This window comes from Microtus oregoni, unplaced genomic scaffold, assembly GCF_018167655.1.
Source record: "Microtus oregoni isolate MIOR12 unplaced genomic scaffold, Mior012 000063F_ref0000156, whole genome shotgun sequence".
NCBI lineage: Eukaryota > Metazoa > Chordata > Mammalia > Rodentia > Cricetidae > Microtus > Microtus oregoni.
In genome coordinates this window covers 4,917,914-4,931,479 of record NW_024543873.1, presented here as the reverse complement: position 1 = coordinate 4,931,479, position 13,566 = coordinate 4,917,914, and the positions used below count along the sequence as shown (strand labels likewise).

The 13,566-nt window shown below is 41.3% G+C and overlaps 1 protein-coding gene across 1 annotated transcript; it reads right to left on the bottom strand.

Moving 5' to 3' along the window:
• Nucleotides 1–365: 365 nt before the first annotated feature.
• LOC121439856 (ras-related protein Rap-2c-like) lies at nt 366–12,193 on the bottom strand. The gene is made up of 3 exons (XM_041640471.1): nt 11,908–12,193; nt 9,289–9,602; nt 366–792 (listed from the first exon to the last, which is right to left on the bottom strand). The coding sequence occupies exons 1-2, from the start codon at nt 12,178–12,180 to the stop codon at nt 9,324–9,326; spliced, it is 552 nt and encodes a 183-aa protein (XP_041496405.1). The 5' UTR covers nt 12,181–12,193; the 3' UTR covers nt 366–792; nt 9,289–9,323.
• Between the last annotated feature and the right edge of the window lie 1,373 nt (nt 12,194–13,566).

Sequence of the window (13,566 nt, the reverse complement as noted above, 5' to 3'; positions counted from 1 at the left end):
AATTTACCATGGACACAATATCCCTTTTCAAAGGCATTGCTAAGTAGGTCACAACTAAGTTTAGAACTTCACAGAAAGGAAAATGTTACTGCCGCAATTCAATGCTGTAAATGAGATTAACACATGTGAAGGCCTAATGAAATCAAATTCTTCAAGTAAATGCTGTACAATCAACTTCCAATATCACCTGTAACTTTCAGATTGCTAATTACAAAACACATCACAAACTGCACTTGAAGAAAAGGGAAATTCCATCCATACAGGTAAAATGTGATCTTTAGTTTCTTTTTACAACACTGCCACACGTAAACAAAGTCTCAAAGTATTAAGCGACCATTTAAAGGAGAAAGATTTTAAAAACAGGATGAAGCATTGGTACGAGGTAATATACAGAAGTAACCATTTGTTTAAGGCTCAATTTTTCTCCATTATATCTTTCTTTTAAAAGGCATTGAGTAGGTAATACTGAGTTTGAGTAATAAATACAAGTTGAGAAAGTGATTAAAGAAATCAACTAACATATTAAAAATTAACCCTTTCATATTAGCCATCAATAAGAACTTAAAAAGCTATAAAAGGACGGATTGATAAAGAACAGATTTTAAATGTATGGTAAACGTGCTAAGCATTACTGTTAAGGTCCTTGGATCTTGAGGGCCAAAGACCTTATGCACTTCATTAGATGTATGGCAACATGCTGTGATAGAGACAGGTTTACCAAGGCTCAGTTCTGCAAACCAGGTTGTAAAGTTCTCCAAAGCAGCATCTGTGCAAATTTCCTCTGAGTTTTATCTGCAAGAAAGATCAAAGAAATTTCATGAAAACTTAAGAGATATACAGTTGAATATTCAGAAGCAACCCTGACAACAGATCCATATGTATGCATGCATGCTGAAGCTCATTAGTATGGGATCTTAGGGTCTAATTTCACTGTGGTCTCCATCAGTTTAAGTAACAGAATCATTTTCTGCAGATTCAGAAAAGTCTCCAGAAAGTATTAGTGTAGTATGGCTGAACCGGAGAGAAGACAGTGCGTCTGTTAGTAGTTGTTATAATCCTATGTATGACACTTCCTACTCACACATATGTGATATTAACAATATTTGTACTGATTAAAATTATCTTACAATACAGAAATTGGGACAAATGGTGCTTCTGGTTTGAAATGGTGATAGATTTCATTGCTCATTATGAGTTACCTTGTAAGTATACTACTTTTTCCAAAGTTTGGCTTTGTGGGAATTTTGTATGATTCAGAGTGTAGATACTCAGACCTGGAGGGTGACACACAGCAGGCCACACGCCCTACTCTGATCTGCTCTTTTCATGGAACCCTCTCACTCACAAGAATTTCTCCAATAGAGATTTTTCAGTTTCTATCCTTATAGCTGACAGATTTCTGCCTTCCATTTAATACTAGGAGAGAAAAAACTATCATTCAGACACATATTATGCCCTTCAGCTGTGCTGAGTCACCAACTGGCTTCTACAGGAATGAAATTGTGTTTGTTGTTTACTGTAGAAGATAAAATATGCTAGCCTATCAGGAAGAAACAAAAGAAAAGCAACTATGAAGGAGTGCCAAGTAAGTTGGTGTGGGATCTGCATGGGCTCTAGCAATGTCTACAACACATAATTCTACATTCACTTAACAGCTACACTTGTATTAGTGTTCAAAGAGCTTGCAAGAATGTGTTCTCATTAGCTGTATCATAAACACGATCCCTTTGAAAGACATCCCCACTCATCATTATTGAGATTCTGCCCCTAAACACACTAGGAAAAGCTTTCTCCTTAGAAACTATAAGAAACCGAAACACTGCTTTCCAGAGTGGTTGCACAAGTTTGCATTCCCACCAGCAATGGGTGAGTGTACCCCTTTCTCCACAACCTCTCCAGCAAAGGCTATCATTGGTGTTTTTTATTTTAGCCATTCTGACAGGTGTAAGGTGGTATCTTAAAGTTGTCTTGATTTGCATTTCCCTGATCGCTAAGGAAGTTGAGCATGACCTTAAGTGTCTTTTGGCCATTTGAAGTTCTTCTGTTGAGAATTCTCTGTTCAGATCAGTGCCCCATTTTATAATTGGGTTGATTAGCCTTTTACGGTCTAGTTTCTTGAGTTCTTTATATATTTTGGAGATCAAACCTTTGTCAGTTGCAGGGTTGGTGAAGATCTTCTCCCAGTCAGTGGGTTGGCATCCTCAGGAATATTAACCTTCATCAGGCGATGAAAGGAGACAGAGACAGAGAACCACACGGGAGCACCGGACAGAAATCTCAAGGTCCAAATCAGGAGCAGAAGGAGACAGAGCACGAGCAAGGAACTCAGGACCACGAGGGGTGCACCCACACACTAAGACAATGGGGATGTTCTATTGGGATCTCACCAAGGCCAGCTGGCCTAGGTCTGAAAAAGCATGGGATAAATCCGGACTAGCTGAACATAGCGGACAATGAGGAATACTGAGAATTCAAGAACAATTGCAGTGGGTTTTTGATCCTACTGCACGTACTGGCTTTGTGGGAGCCTAGGCAGTTTGAATGCTCACCTTACGAGACCCGGATAGAGGTGGGCAGTCCTTGGGCTTCCCACAGGTCAGGGAACCCTGATTGCTCTTCGAGCAGATGAGGGGGGGGGACTTGATCGGGGGAGGGGGAGGGAAATGGGAAGCGGTTGTGGGGACGAAGCAGAAATCCTTAATAAATAAATAAATTAAAAAAAAAGAAACTATAAGAAAAACTCGGTCTTCTTAAAAGTCAGGCTTAAACATGGAAAGCTAAGTATTAGATTAGAACATGGGTTAAGTTTGAGAAAGTACAGTTTCATCATTATTAAAATAGCAAGAAAAATTCTTCCCTCACAGAGATATTATCTCTATTATATAAGGCAATGTGGGAAAGTACTCCATAAAATGAGGATAAAATATAAGGAATTGCTTTCCTTTTCCAACCATGTTATTGATTTTTAAACCGCTAAGATCAGATCATCAATTCTTCAATATCTACACTAAGGATATTTGATTTTCAAGCTTAGTTAGGATTTATGTATCTTTTAAACCAAAAAGTGCTTGATTATTTACATATAATATTTGACTTCTACTAATTCATATTAGACTTCCCCTGATTAATTCAAAACAGTATACTATAAATTCTAATTTTCAATTTTCAAAATAAATATTCAAGAGCTTGGATTTTTCAGATATGATTACAGCATCATATCTAAGATACTAAATGTGACGGTTTAACACTCTACCATCAAAGTGACAAAATACTTACATCCCACAAACCAGCTTACTAATCACAATTTATATGAAATAAAAACTACGTATCCATGACTTCCCACCCAGACAGCCCTGAGTAACATTCGATCTATCTACATGCCTCCAGTGAAATCAAGTCAAGCAGACCAACTCTGCGTCACACCCAACAATGTTAACATTGAGCATACCTTTAAACAAATAAGAGCCACTTTTTAAAAGAGCAATACATTATAATCCTCTGCAGCAATAAATCCTGAAGCAACTTCTTTCATTAAGCCAAAAGGACAGCGTCTATCATATTAGGAATGTTCAGGACGGGAAATGTAAATGTCCTTGCTGTACAGCGACAGCAAAATGTTCAGTTTATTAACGCTCTCGTCCACTTAAAAGAAAAGCACTCCCGACTCTTTAAAGGCAGTCACTCAGACCAGCGCATTTGCACTCTCGGCTATTACACTGAGACACACTTGATGCAAAGCCTTAACTCGCTACTTTCCTTGTCCACAGGCCAGAGGATAATACTTAAGCTACCAGCCAGCAAACAAATCTTGGTTCTGGCAGCTTCTACTCAAACTCTCACTAAAGTGTTTGGTTTTAATTTTTTTTTCTAATAAAATTATCGGAGTAAAAAACAGAAGCAAACAGTAGTTCAAACACTGAGTCAGTAAGTGAAAAAGGACCTCCCAAGTGTAGTAACCTGGTACACAAACGCACCACACACAGACCTGAAAGAACAAAGATCATTATTTATGTCAGCCTGAAGAAAAAGACAGATTCTTGATTCAGGACAAAACACATCAACAAAGGATCATGAGACACTACCAGTCTGTGAAGTTTTTTTAAGCTTAACTAGAGTTTCCATTTTAGAAACAATGGTATTTACTACCATAATTTTTCTCATTTTAGCAAATATAGACGTGCAATACCAGTCAATGTTTTCTTTCCTTTTCTTCTTTTCTAGTTTCAGACATTTGAAATTCTGGAGATTTAAGCAAGGGACAATCCTAAAAGATAAAATTCTTTTTACATTTTTACTTGACGTTTTCCTATTTGAGCTAAATATTAGTTGTATTAATGAAATTCTGTTATGTGTTCAAGGCCGAATTTTATTGTTGTTGTTACCTATCTTGTTTCATTCCTTTATTCTAATTTGCATGAATCTTATTGGTACTGGAATAGGAAGACCAAAACATTAACAGTATTCATTGTCTCCCATTAAACAGACAGCAAAAGATGAATCCATGCTGGAAGGGAAGCATACATGCTGAGTGCACATGATGAACCCTGAGTCAAGAGGAATGGTTTAGATAGTGTTCTTGTTGCCTAGACCTAAGATTGTCAAATGCTTTACCGTGGTGAATTCAATTCCAACATCTCAAATACTGTCGCCATGTCCAGTGGAAATAATGTGAGGCCAATGATGTGACTCCAACTGCTAACTTTGACTCACACCAAGTAAAGTACTGTTCTCCACAAATATAAGTAGTACTTTCTGAAAGAGACATTTCCAAAACTTACAGCTAATCCAAGGACTTGTGCATATGGTTTTGATTGGATACGTTTTCCCCACAACTGACAGGGTTTCATTTTTTCTTAGTTCCATTATCTTCTGATTTGTACAACTCCATTGAGAAGCAATCCCATGAGAATTGTTCCAGTAGTAAGACTAGAACGCTTCCTCAGAGGCACTTCTCCAGCTCCATGATGCAATATTTGTTAATTCTACTGACGATCCATTCTAAGCCAGGGAGGTAATGGAGTAAAACTTAGCAGTCTGCACATATTTCATTCTATATTAAAAGCCTAATCTTGAGGTGGAGAGGAAGCAATTAAAGAGGGAACATGTACACAGTCTCTCTCTAGTCACACCTCCACACCCAGTGCAGGGCTAATGAGGCACCTATCTTGTCCGAAGTGTCAAACTGAGAACCTTGTGGAGGTCAGAAGGGCTGGGGAGAATCAAGAGTGGCAGGGAAGGCAAACAGCTCTGTTCATCCCTAGTGCCCCAGGTCTACTGTAGGCACTCACGGTACTCTGCCCCAAAGCAAGACTTTCCCCAACCCAAATCCTCCTCTTCTCTCTGGCTCACAATATGAAAAGGGGACTGTTTTTCCACTCCAAGTCTCACGCTAAATAGGGCAGGGGACAGATGATACACTTTTTGCAACAGAGATGCACCCTAGGTTCTACGCATATAAGAAATATTTGCCTTGAATACAAAAATGCCAGCATTTTAAGGTACATTGATTTGATCTTGAGGATCTTCCTTTTACATTTGCTGTACTATCATATTTAGTGAAAAGAAAAAAAGATTAAGAAACTGTTCTTAGTCTACATTTACATTAAAAATCTTGAAAATTGGAATCCATCCTAGTCCATTTAAGAAATAATAAACCCAGCTAGAATAAAATCCCATTCATAGATGGCTGAGCCTCCCAGGAGTCTTTGTTACCATCCCGGGCACTCCACTGCCACGTGAAATGACGTGCTAGTCTTGAAATAAGAATCTCCCTTTTTCTTCAGGCTGACATATATAATGAACTGAGGCTGCCATAAATAATGATCTTTGTTCTTTCATTTTGCTTCCTGGTGTTTGGTACTCTGATGCACCATTTACTGTACTTGGGAGAACCTGTTCCATATCATGCTGAGGAAAATGGTAGAACATTTTTCAGACCTTCAGCCCACAGTAAAGAACACATTTCCCTTTTTAAAAAAAGTTTCCTTCATAACATTCATCAAGGCTGGACTGACATATATGACTGCTTCAAGTATCATTTTAAAAACTCTATTTGCCAAAAGGTTAGACCAAATTATCACATAAGAGATAACCTGAATGCACATCTCCCTTCTTTGCGGACATGGCTAGAACATTTAAGGCTATTATTATGCCTTTTCTTCAGATTCCTTCTGTTTAGGAAAAACTCTCCCTTTTATCCCCTGCACCATATCCATTTGCCAAGGCCCGACTCAAATGCTACTGTTCCCAAGCTCCTTAAGCTCACTGGCTCTTAACGAGGGGTCGCTCAATCCCCACAATCAATGGGTAGTCTGCAATTTCTAGAGATAATAGGTTTTGTCAAAAGTGGAGGGTTGGAGCATAATATCAAATCTACAGGGTAACTGCCAGGGATATTGCTCAACCTTTGATGGCCCTAAACATAGGACAGCCCTCAAAAACAAAGCTCTGAGTACCGGGAATTTCTGCTTTTTCCTTCTTCTCAATGCCCATACTGCTCTGATTTTCTTCCTTTATAGTATGTTATTAACAAAACAGCCATCCTTCTCAATACCATTATACCCAAACAGCACATGTCGACTAAAATAATATCCACCAGATGGGACTGAAACAAGGGCTCCAACACTGACCTAGGCTTTTATGCAACTGCGGCTGCCCGGGGAAACAGTTCCACAAAGTGCTTGCTAGAAGCCACTGTGGGTCAGTCAGTAAGGAAATCAGGATGGCAGGTCTAAAGAATCTGCCACACTTCCTAATTTACAATAAAATGACTGCCAGTGGGAGGGTAAAAGGGGAAGAAACAATCATGGGAGCCGGGCCCTGGAGCAGGTGTTGGGCAACAGACTGGTGAACCAAATTAAAGGCTATTAGAAAATAAATGTGAGGAATTACCAGGAGCCATTCTAAGAGCACTAAGAGATCCCCAATCTCAGCTGAATACAGCCAACCATTAGCAGAAGCCATGGTCTTTCTGTCTTAAGTATTACTACTTCTAACCAGACAAAGTACTTTCCTAAGACGAAGGACAAACCCTTCTCAAGTCACCTTTCCTGTCGAAGTTTGATCATCAGTCTAGATCTGGAACTGCCAGCCTGCAGGGCTCCATGACTCACAGGGACTCACAATCCATCACATACTTGTTCAGGTAACAGTGAGGAAGGACAACCACGAACTCCACTGGCCTCAGGTTACAGACCTGCATACCTATCAGTTCCATCTGACTTGGCGCTAGAAAAAACTCTGCATACAGTGCACACTGTTCTAAAAGATCCTTCAGAAATCCAGCTGATTAAGTGCTTTATTTCAGGGGCCACACCTTCAGCCATGTGCTCTGCTTACAAGAAGAATAAATCAAGCAGAAAGCTATATATTATTACAGAGTCACTTAATAAAAATGTGTAATTACTGGTAGAAGTAACATCTGAGTTTAGTTGCTGTTAATCAACAAAAAACATGAACATAGTAGGCTTGGTATATTCAAGTCCTCCCATGTATACATCCCTGTAAGTAAGAAAACTGAGATCATGAGAGCATACACAGTCAAACAAACTCAGAATTTATAATAAAAATTTAAGGATATCTGTAGAAATTATCCAAATCCCAACAGGCGTAACAATTGACCCTTTAGGTATATGAGACTAATTTTGCTTTTACCCTCCTTTCCTACATTAATAACGAGAAGAACCATTTTTCATGTTTTGGTTAATTTTTTATAAGGATGCTAAAACTGAAACAAAGTACATAGATTTACATCTTCTGTTCAAAAGTGTGAGAGAAGTAGAACTTAATAGTACAGATGCTATCAGCATACAGGACTTGTTCAAACCTGAAGCTCGTTTACAACTTAAAAGACAGATTGCAGAGTCAAGAATGTGGGACTCAATCACATACACAGCTACATAAGCCTGTCCCACCTCAAGAACTACACTGGATGGGCGTGACTGTCAGCATCCATAAGCTAGACCAAAGCCCCAGCAGTGCCTGTATAAAATAACAGATGTAGCTAGAGGTTATAAAGAGGTTTTCATCAATGTTTTCAGATGGTAAAGGCATTTTGAAGAAAGCACCATTGTCATCCTTTATTTTCAAAGGTGACACTACCTGACAAGAGTCCTTGTCTAAAGAGATAAATTAGGGTCTGTGAGTCCTTTCTCTAGGCAGCACAAATAAAGGCAGACCTCTGGTTAGCAATCATGTCTGTGATCTGGCATGCCTCTTGCCATTTGCAAAGCTGCTTCCTAGACTGGAGGTCAGCCCGGGCTCAGAAGGGTCAGCTGCATTCTGATACTGTCTTGCTAGTCTGGCATTTACTGTGGTTTTCTTAATCTTCCACAGTATTGGTGCTTTATATGATTATTTAAATGCTACTCTAAGTGAGACTATTTGACCAATTACAATTCAGCTGAAAATCAATCAATCTATCTATCTATCTATCTATCTATCACAATATATATATATATGCAATTATCTCATTTTAAATGCTCAATAAAGTTTTATATGACCTTATTTTCCCAAAAGCTCTTCAAAACATACTATAATTTATCATAAGGTGTGTAGGTTTTTAGTTTTTATTGTTCTCAGTTGCATTACTTATTAAGCTGAGTAGAAATGCCCCCTTGTGCTTCAGATGGTTCCTTCTGACATATGAGAGATGATTTAAGCAGATTTTCACTTCATCAGGTATTCAAAGGAAGTGAAGGTACTTTGTGACGGTGTAATTTGTTATCAGAGGTCACTTAAGTTGCACAAGTGCAAGGTACAGATGAACTTGATTAAATAATCATTCTGTTAAATCAAGGACTTGAGTAATTAGAAAATTAGTGGTTTCAATTATAGTGGCTCTCTTGCCCAGAATATAAAAGTATTAAAAACATCAGAAAATTATTCATCATCTTGTGATATTATTTTTCAGTGTTCTGCTGTGCATATTGGACACTAAGACTACAGAACATGGGAAAGATGTACTATGGGATGAATCATCCCCTCCAAATTTTATCGAGTAAGGCTGAGAAGGAAAAATAGGAAGCCACTCCTTAAAAAACCAAATCTCATCAATGGCAATACACACAATTTCTTACCTTTGTTCTGCTTATCTGCAGTTTAAAAAGGTTTTCTGCATTGAATGATGATGGTTTTATGCTGAGGAAAAAATGTTATTTTAAAAATACAGAAACTTAAGGTGGTGTCAAATGTATGGACATATTACTATTAACCAGTTGTTTATTTTATACTTGATCAAAACCAAAAGGCCACCTGGCCCGTACAATTACAATTCCACCAACAACTAACCTGCTCGGTATGGCCATGATTGAGGTTTTCTTTTTTTACTGGACAACACAAGTTGTACAACACTGATCTTGCTTCTCGGGGAGGGATGAATAGTTCATTTGCCTGACGATCTCAGCAAAAAGTTCATCCACCATTGATTTACTTTTTGCTGATGTTTCCATGAAAGGACAGCCCCATTCTTGAGCCAGAGCTCTGCCTTCTGAAGACATAACCTCTCTTTCTGGTTCCAGATCCACCTTGTTTCCTATTAGGATTAGTGGAACTTTTTCATATCTCTTCACTCTCACAATCTGATCTCTCATTGGCTTGATATCCTATTCAAGCAATCACAAAGGAAAAGAACAAAATTATATGTTTGCATTCCACAGCAGATGTGTTACAATATCGCAAGAATCATTCCTTGGTATCATATAAAGCTAGAACCACATACTGAAACAAAGACAACAATGTCATTTTCCCCCGTGGACATGAGAACTAGATAATCTCCACAGGCATTGGCTGTGCTTCTGCATCAGGAATATAAAATAGAAAAGTTGCATACTAACCTTAAAATTCATCTAACCACTGCCCCCATCCTCCGTCTATTTCAATTAAAAAATCAAGTTCTCAAATATGATTAATACATTTGCACATACAGATGTTTGGCCAGCTCCCTAAACCTGCCTAGCTGTCTTCATTCCCTGTAACACCTGTTATCCCAGCACAAGACTGCAGTGTCTATGAAACTCCTAGTCATTCAGCAAGAGGGCTTAAGAGAAAGTATTTTAAGAAGTAATCCCCCCAAAAATCCACCCCAAAACAACAACCCCTCAAAAACCCACTTTGTAATGCTTAGAAATCCAGTTTTAAAAACAGATTCATACACATAAATATTTCATTTTAAATTGGTTACTATGTGCTTGGCCTTGTACCACCGAACAACTGTCCTAACAGTGAGCATGGCCCAAGAAGGACACTGCATCTGGAGTGTGGGTGGGAAGTCACACATTTCTTCTCCCATGTGCGTTTCCTCCTGATTTCCCCCACGAAGATCAGAGTCATAGCTGCCTTTCAGTAACATCAATTTTTGGAAAGAACTCTATTGATGTAAGACAATATTAGAGGTTTAGGCCCAAAATTACATTTTTTTTTAGTTTTGTAACTAAAATGAGTTGACTTAAAATATAAAATATGTATTTGAGTAACTCCAGTAAACAGAACACTCGCACAGGTCAAGTACACCCATTCAGTCTTCTCTCAATTGTCAAGCTGCTTTTCTGAGTTCCCTTATGGAATAAGTTTAGCTAAGAATACTAACTTTCGCCTCAAAAAAAAATCTGTGTATCTGCTGAAATAATGCCACAGTTCCATATTCCACACTGATGTCCAGAACAGAAGTGGGTCCAGTAAAAATCTTAGGAGACGCCCTTGAAAAGATTCCCAGCCTCGGGAGAGGCTGCTGATAACAAACTAATCTGAGGACCCCTTAGAAAATACCCTTAGTACTTTCTGAAGGAAATGCCTTTATGGTACTTCAGTTTGGAATCTCAGTCTACCTAAAATGTACTTTAGATTCATTTACTCAGGACTTACTATCTTTACAAAGAAGTTCTTGAAGTTGTTCTGAGGTTACTGAAAAAATTCCTATGTAGCACTTAAACTTCAACTCCTGAAGAATGGGAAACTAGCACATTATACTGGCTAAGGCACTTAAGATTTCTTAAGTAAGCAACATTAAGTGCATACCTTTAAATGCAGAAAAAAAATATCCGTTTCCTAAATCAATGGAGGTCAATATAACGGGTCAATACAAGGTCATTTATTTTCAAAGAATAAATAGCACAATTATTGCATCTCTTAAAATAACGTTAACTTCAGTCTGTTTCCCAGTGAAAGACAGGACGCATTTTCTGAAGCAGCTGGACCAGATCCAGGTTGGCTACCCCGCTGGGATAAGAAAACTGCCCGCGCTCAGCGTTCCCAGTTCCACATATTTTCTCTAAGTATAGCCTACGATGGCAGAAACGATTCGGATCAGCGAGAGAAAAGGAGAGTCATTCTTACTTTCTGGTGGTTAGGAATCCTAGGTACTAGTCCTTTAGACTAGTAACTTCCTTTCTGGCTGCATTCTCTCCCCCCCCCCAGTAAAATACCACGAAAACAGGACTTGCACTCATTTTGCAGCACTGAGATTTAGGATTCCAGTTGAGGAACTTAGAGGCGAACAGAGAAGCGGAGGAAGCAGGCGCACAGGTTTTTTTTATCTATGTGTACGAGATAATAGACTTAACAATTTCTTTCTTCGTGCTCCGTTTACTTGAGATTATCTATGAAATATTTTGTTGAGCACGTTAATCAATACTTGTTGAATTGAATACGCAACTTCAGGTTAGAATAAGGGCTAAATATACGCAGGCTGACCTATTTCGTTTTCACTTTTCTTTTCCTTAAAAATAACTTTAAAATGTTTGTCGATGCCTGTGACTTTAGCACTCTCCAGAAATAACCCAGTGCTTGCCCATGCCACACCAAACTTTCAAAAGCCAAACACACTCATTAACGCACAGCTCAGGCAAATCAGAAGTACATGTAGGATTACCACACCCCCTTCGAAGAAATTACAAGACTCGGTTTGATTACCTGAAAAGACTGTTGATTAACCAAACTATACACCAGGATGAAACCTTGGCCGTTTTTGATGTACAGATCTCTCATGGAGGCAAACTGCTCGGTTCCTGCGGTGTCCAGAATTTCCAGTACTGAGGGGGAAGAGTCCACTTCGATCTCTTTGCGGTAGAAATCTTCAATGGTGGGGTCATATTTCTCAATGAAAGTCCCGGTGACAAACTGCACGGTGAGGGCAGATTTGCCAACCCCTCCGCTCCCTAACACCACTACCTTGTATTCCCTCATGAGTCTCACCTTCACCAACTCCTCCCCAAAGGGGGGAAAAATAACACCCGCTAGCTGCACTGCGGCAAGGCGAGGCAGAAGGTGGGCAGAAATGTGCGAACTGGGGAGGAGAGTGTGGAGAAGCCTAGGGCCCAACCGGGGACAAGGAGGAAGTTACAGGAGGGGGAGGGGAAAGAGCCAAGTGTGGGGTGGGTGGGGATGGGATGGTAATGCCCTTCCTATAGGAACCCAAGGCTGGCCAGGGGGGCGTGGGGAGGAGGGAGCGCCCGCAAGCCGCCACGCGCGCACCCCCACGCGGGAAGGGGCAGGGGCCTCGCTGCCGGGGGCTGCCCGCCACCCCTCCCCCGCCCTGCACACAAAGGGGCCCGGGGACCCCGCTTCCTGCTGGCGCCGCTGCTGAGCCGGCCCGAGGCTTCGGGGTCCCGCCGCGCTCGCTGTCACCGGGGCGGGGTCTCTGGGCCCCGGGTTCCCGCGGGAGTCGTCCAGCCTGTAACGAGGGGGGGGGGGGGGAGACGGGGACGGAGGGGGCGGAAAGGGGCGCACGTTAGGAGTCGCCTGACCTCCACGTCGGCCCCCAAAGTCGCCGCCTCTGCTGCCTCCTTCCCTGGAGCCGCCGCCGCTTACCATGCCGCCTGGGAGGCTCAGTCAAGCCAAGGCCATGGCCACTCGGCGGCCCAGCCTTGCTGCTCGCGGACAGGAAAGGGGCGGGGGCCGTCCAGCGGCGGCGGGTAGCAGCGACTCCAGTGGAACCCACCTCGTTTTTTTTTCTTCACCCACCCCCCACCCCCACCCTCCCACCCCCCCAGCATAAACCCGGAAGGGTTTCCCTGACACACTGGCTGAGGTGCCCCAATTCCCCAAGACTGGACGCGTTCACTTCCGGTGGGGAAAGTCCCACCTCTTCTTCGGGGCGAGCCGGGTGGCGCTAGGGCCGCGCCCTGCTGAGCACACCAGCCGGCCTGGCCGGGTTACCAGTCGGGCCATGGCCTTGAGAAAGGGCGCCTAGGTGAAACCTAAGGCTCCCTTGCCTGCAGGCTGGTAGCGATTGGCCGATTTTTCTCAACCCCTGGCCCGCCAGAGTCCCCCTGACTTCTAGGCGTCCACCAGCTGTTTCTGAGGACCAGATTCTCTTCTTGGCCCTTGCAAGACCGCCAGCCAATAATCTAGCAACAGAGAAAACACCAAACATCCCTAGTCTGGAAGTTGCTAGGAAAATAAAACAGTTTAGGAAGTTGATTCTCTTCGCTGACATTTCTTCAACTTGATGTTTGTCCTGAGCAATGTAAGCCAAGGACCCTCAGAGTTGGTTTGGGCTCTGATTTTTTAAGGTGCTGTTTTAGTCATAAGTGCCACTTTGTACTTTATCAATTGGCATAGCTGCCTCAC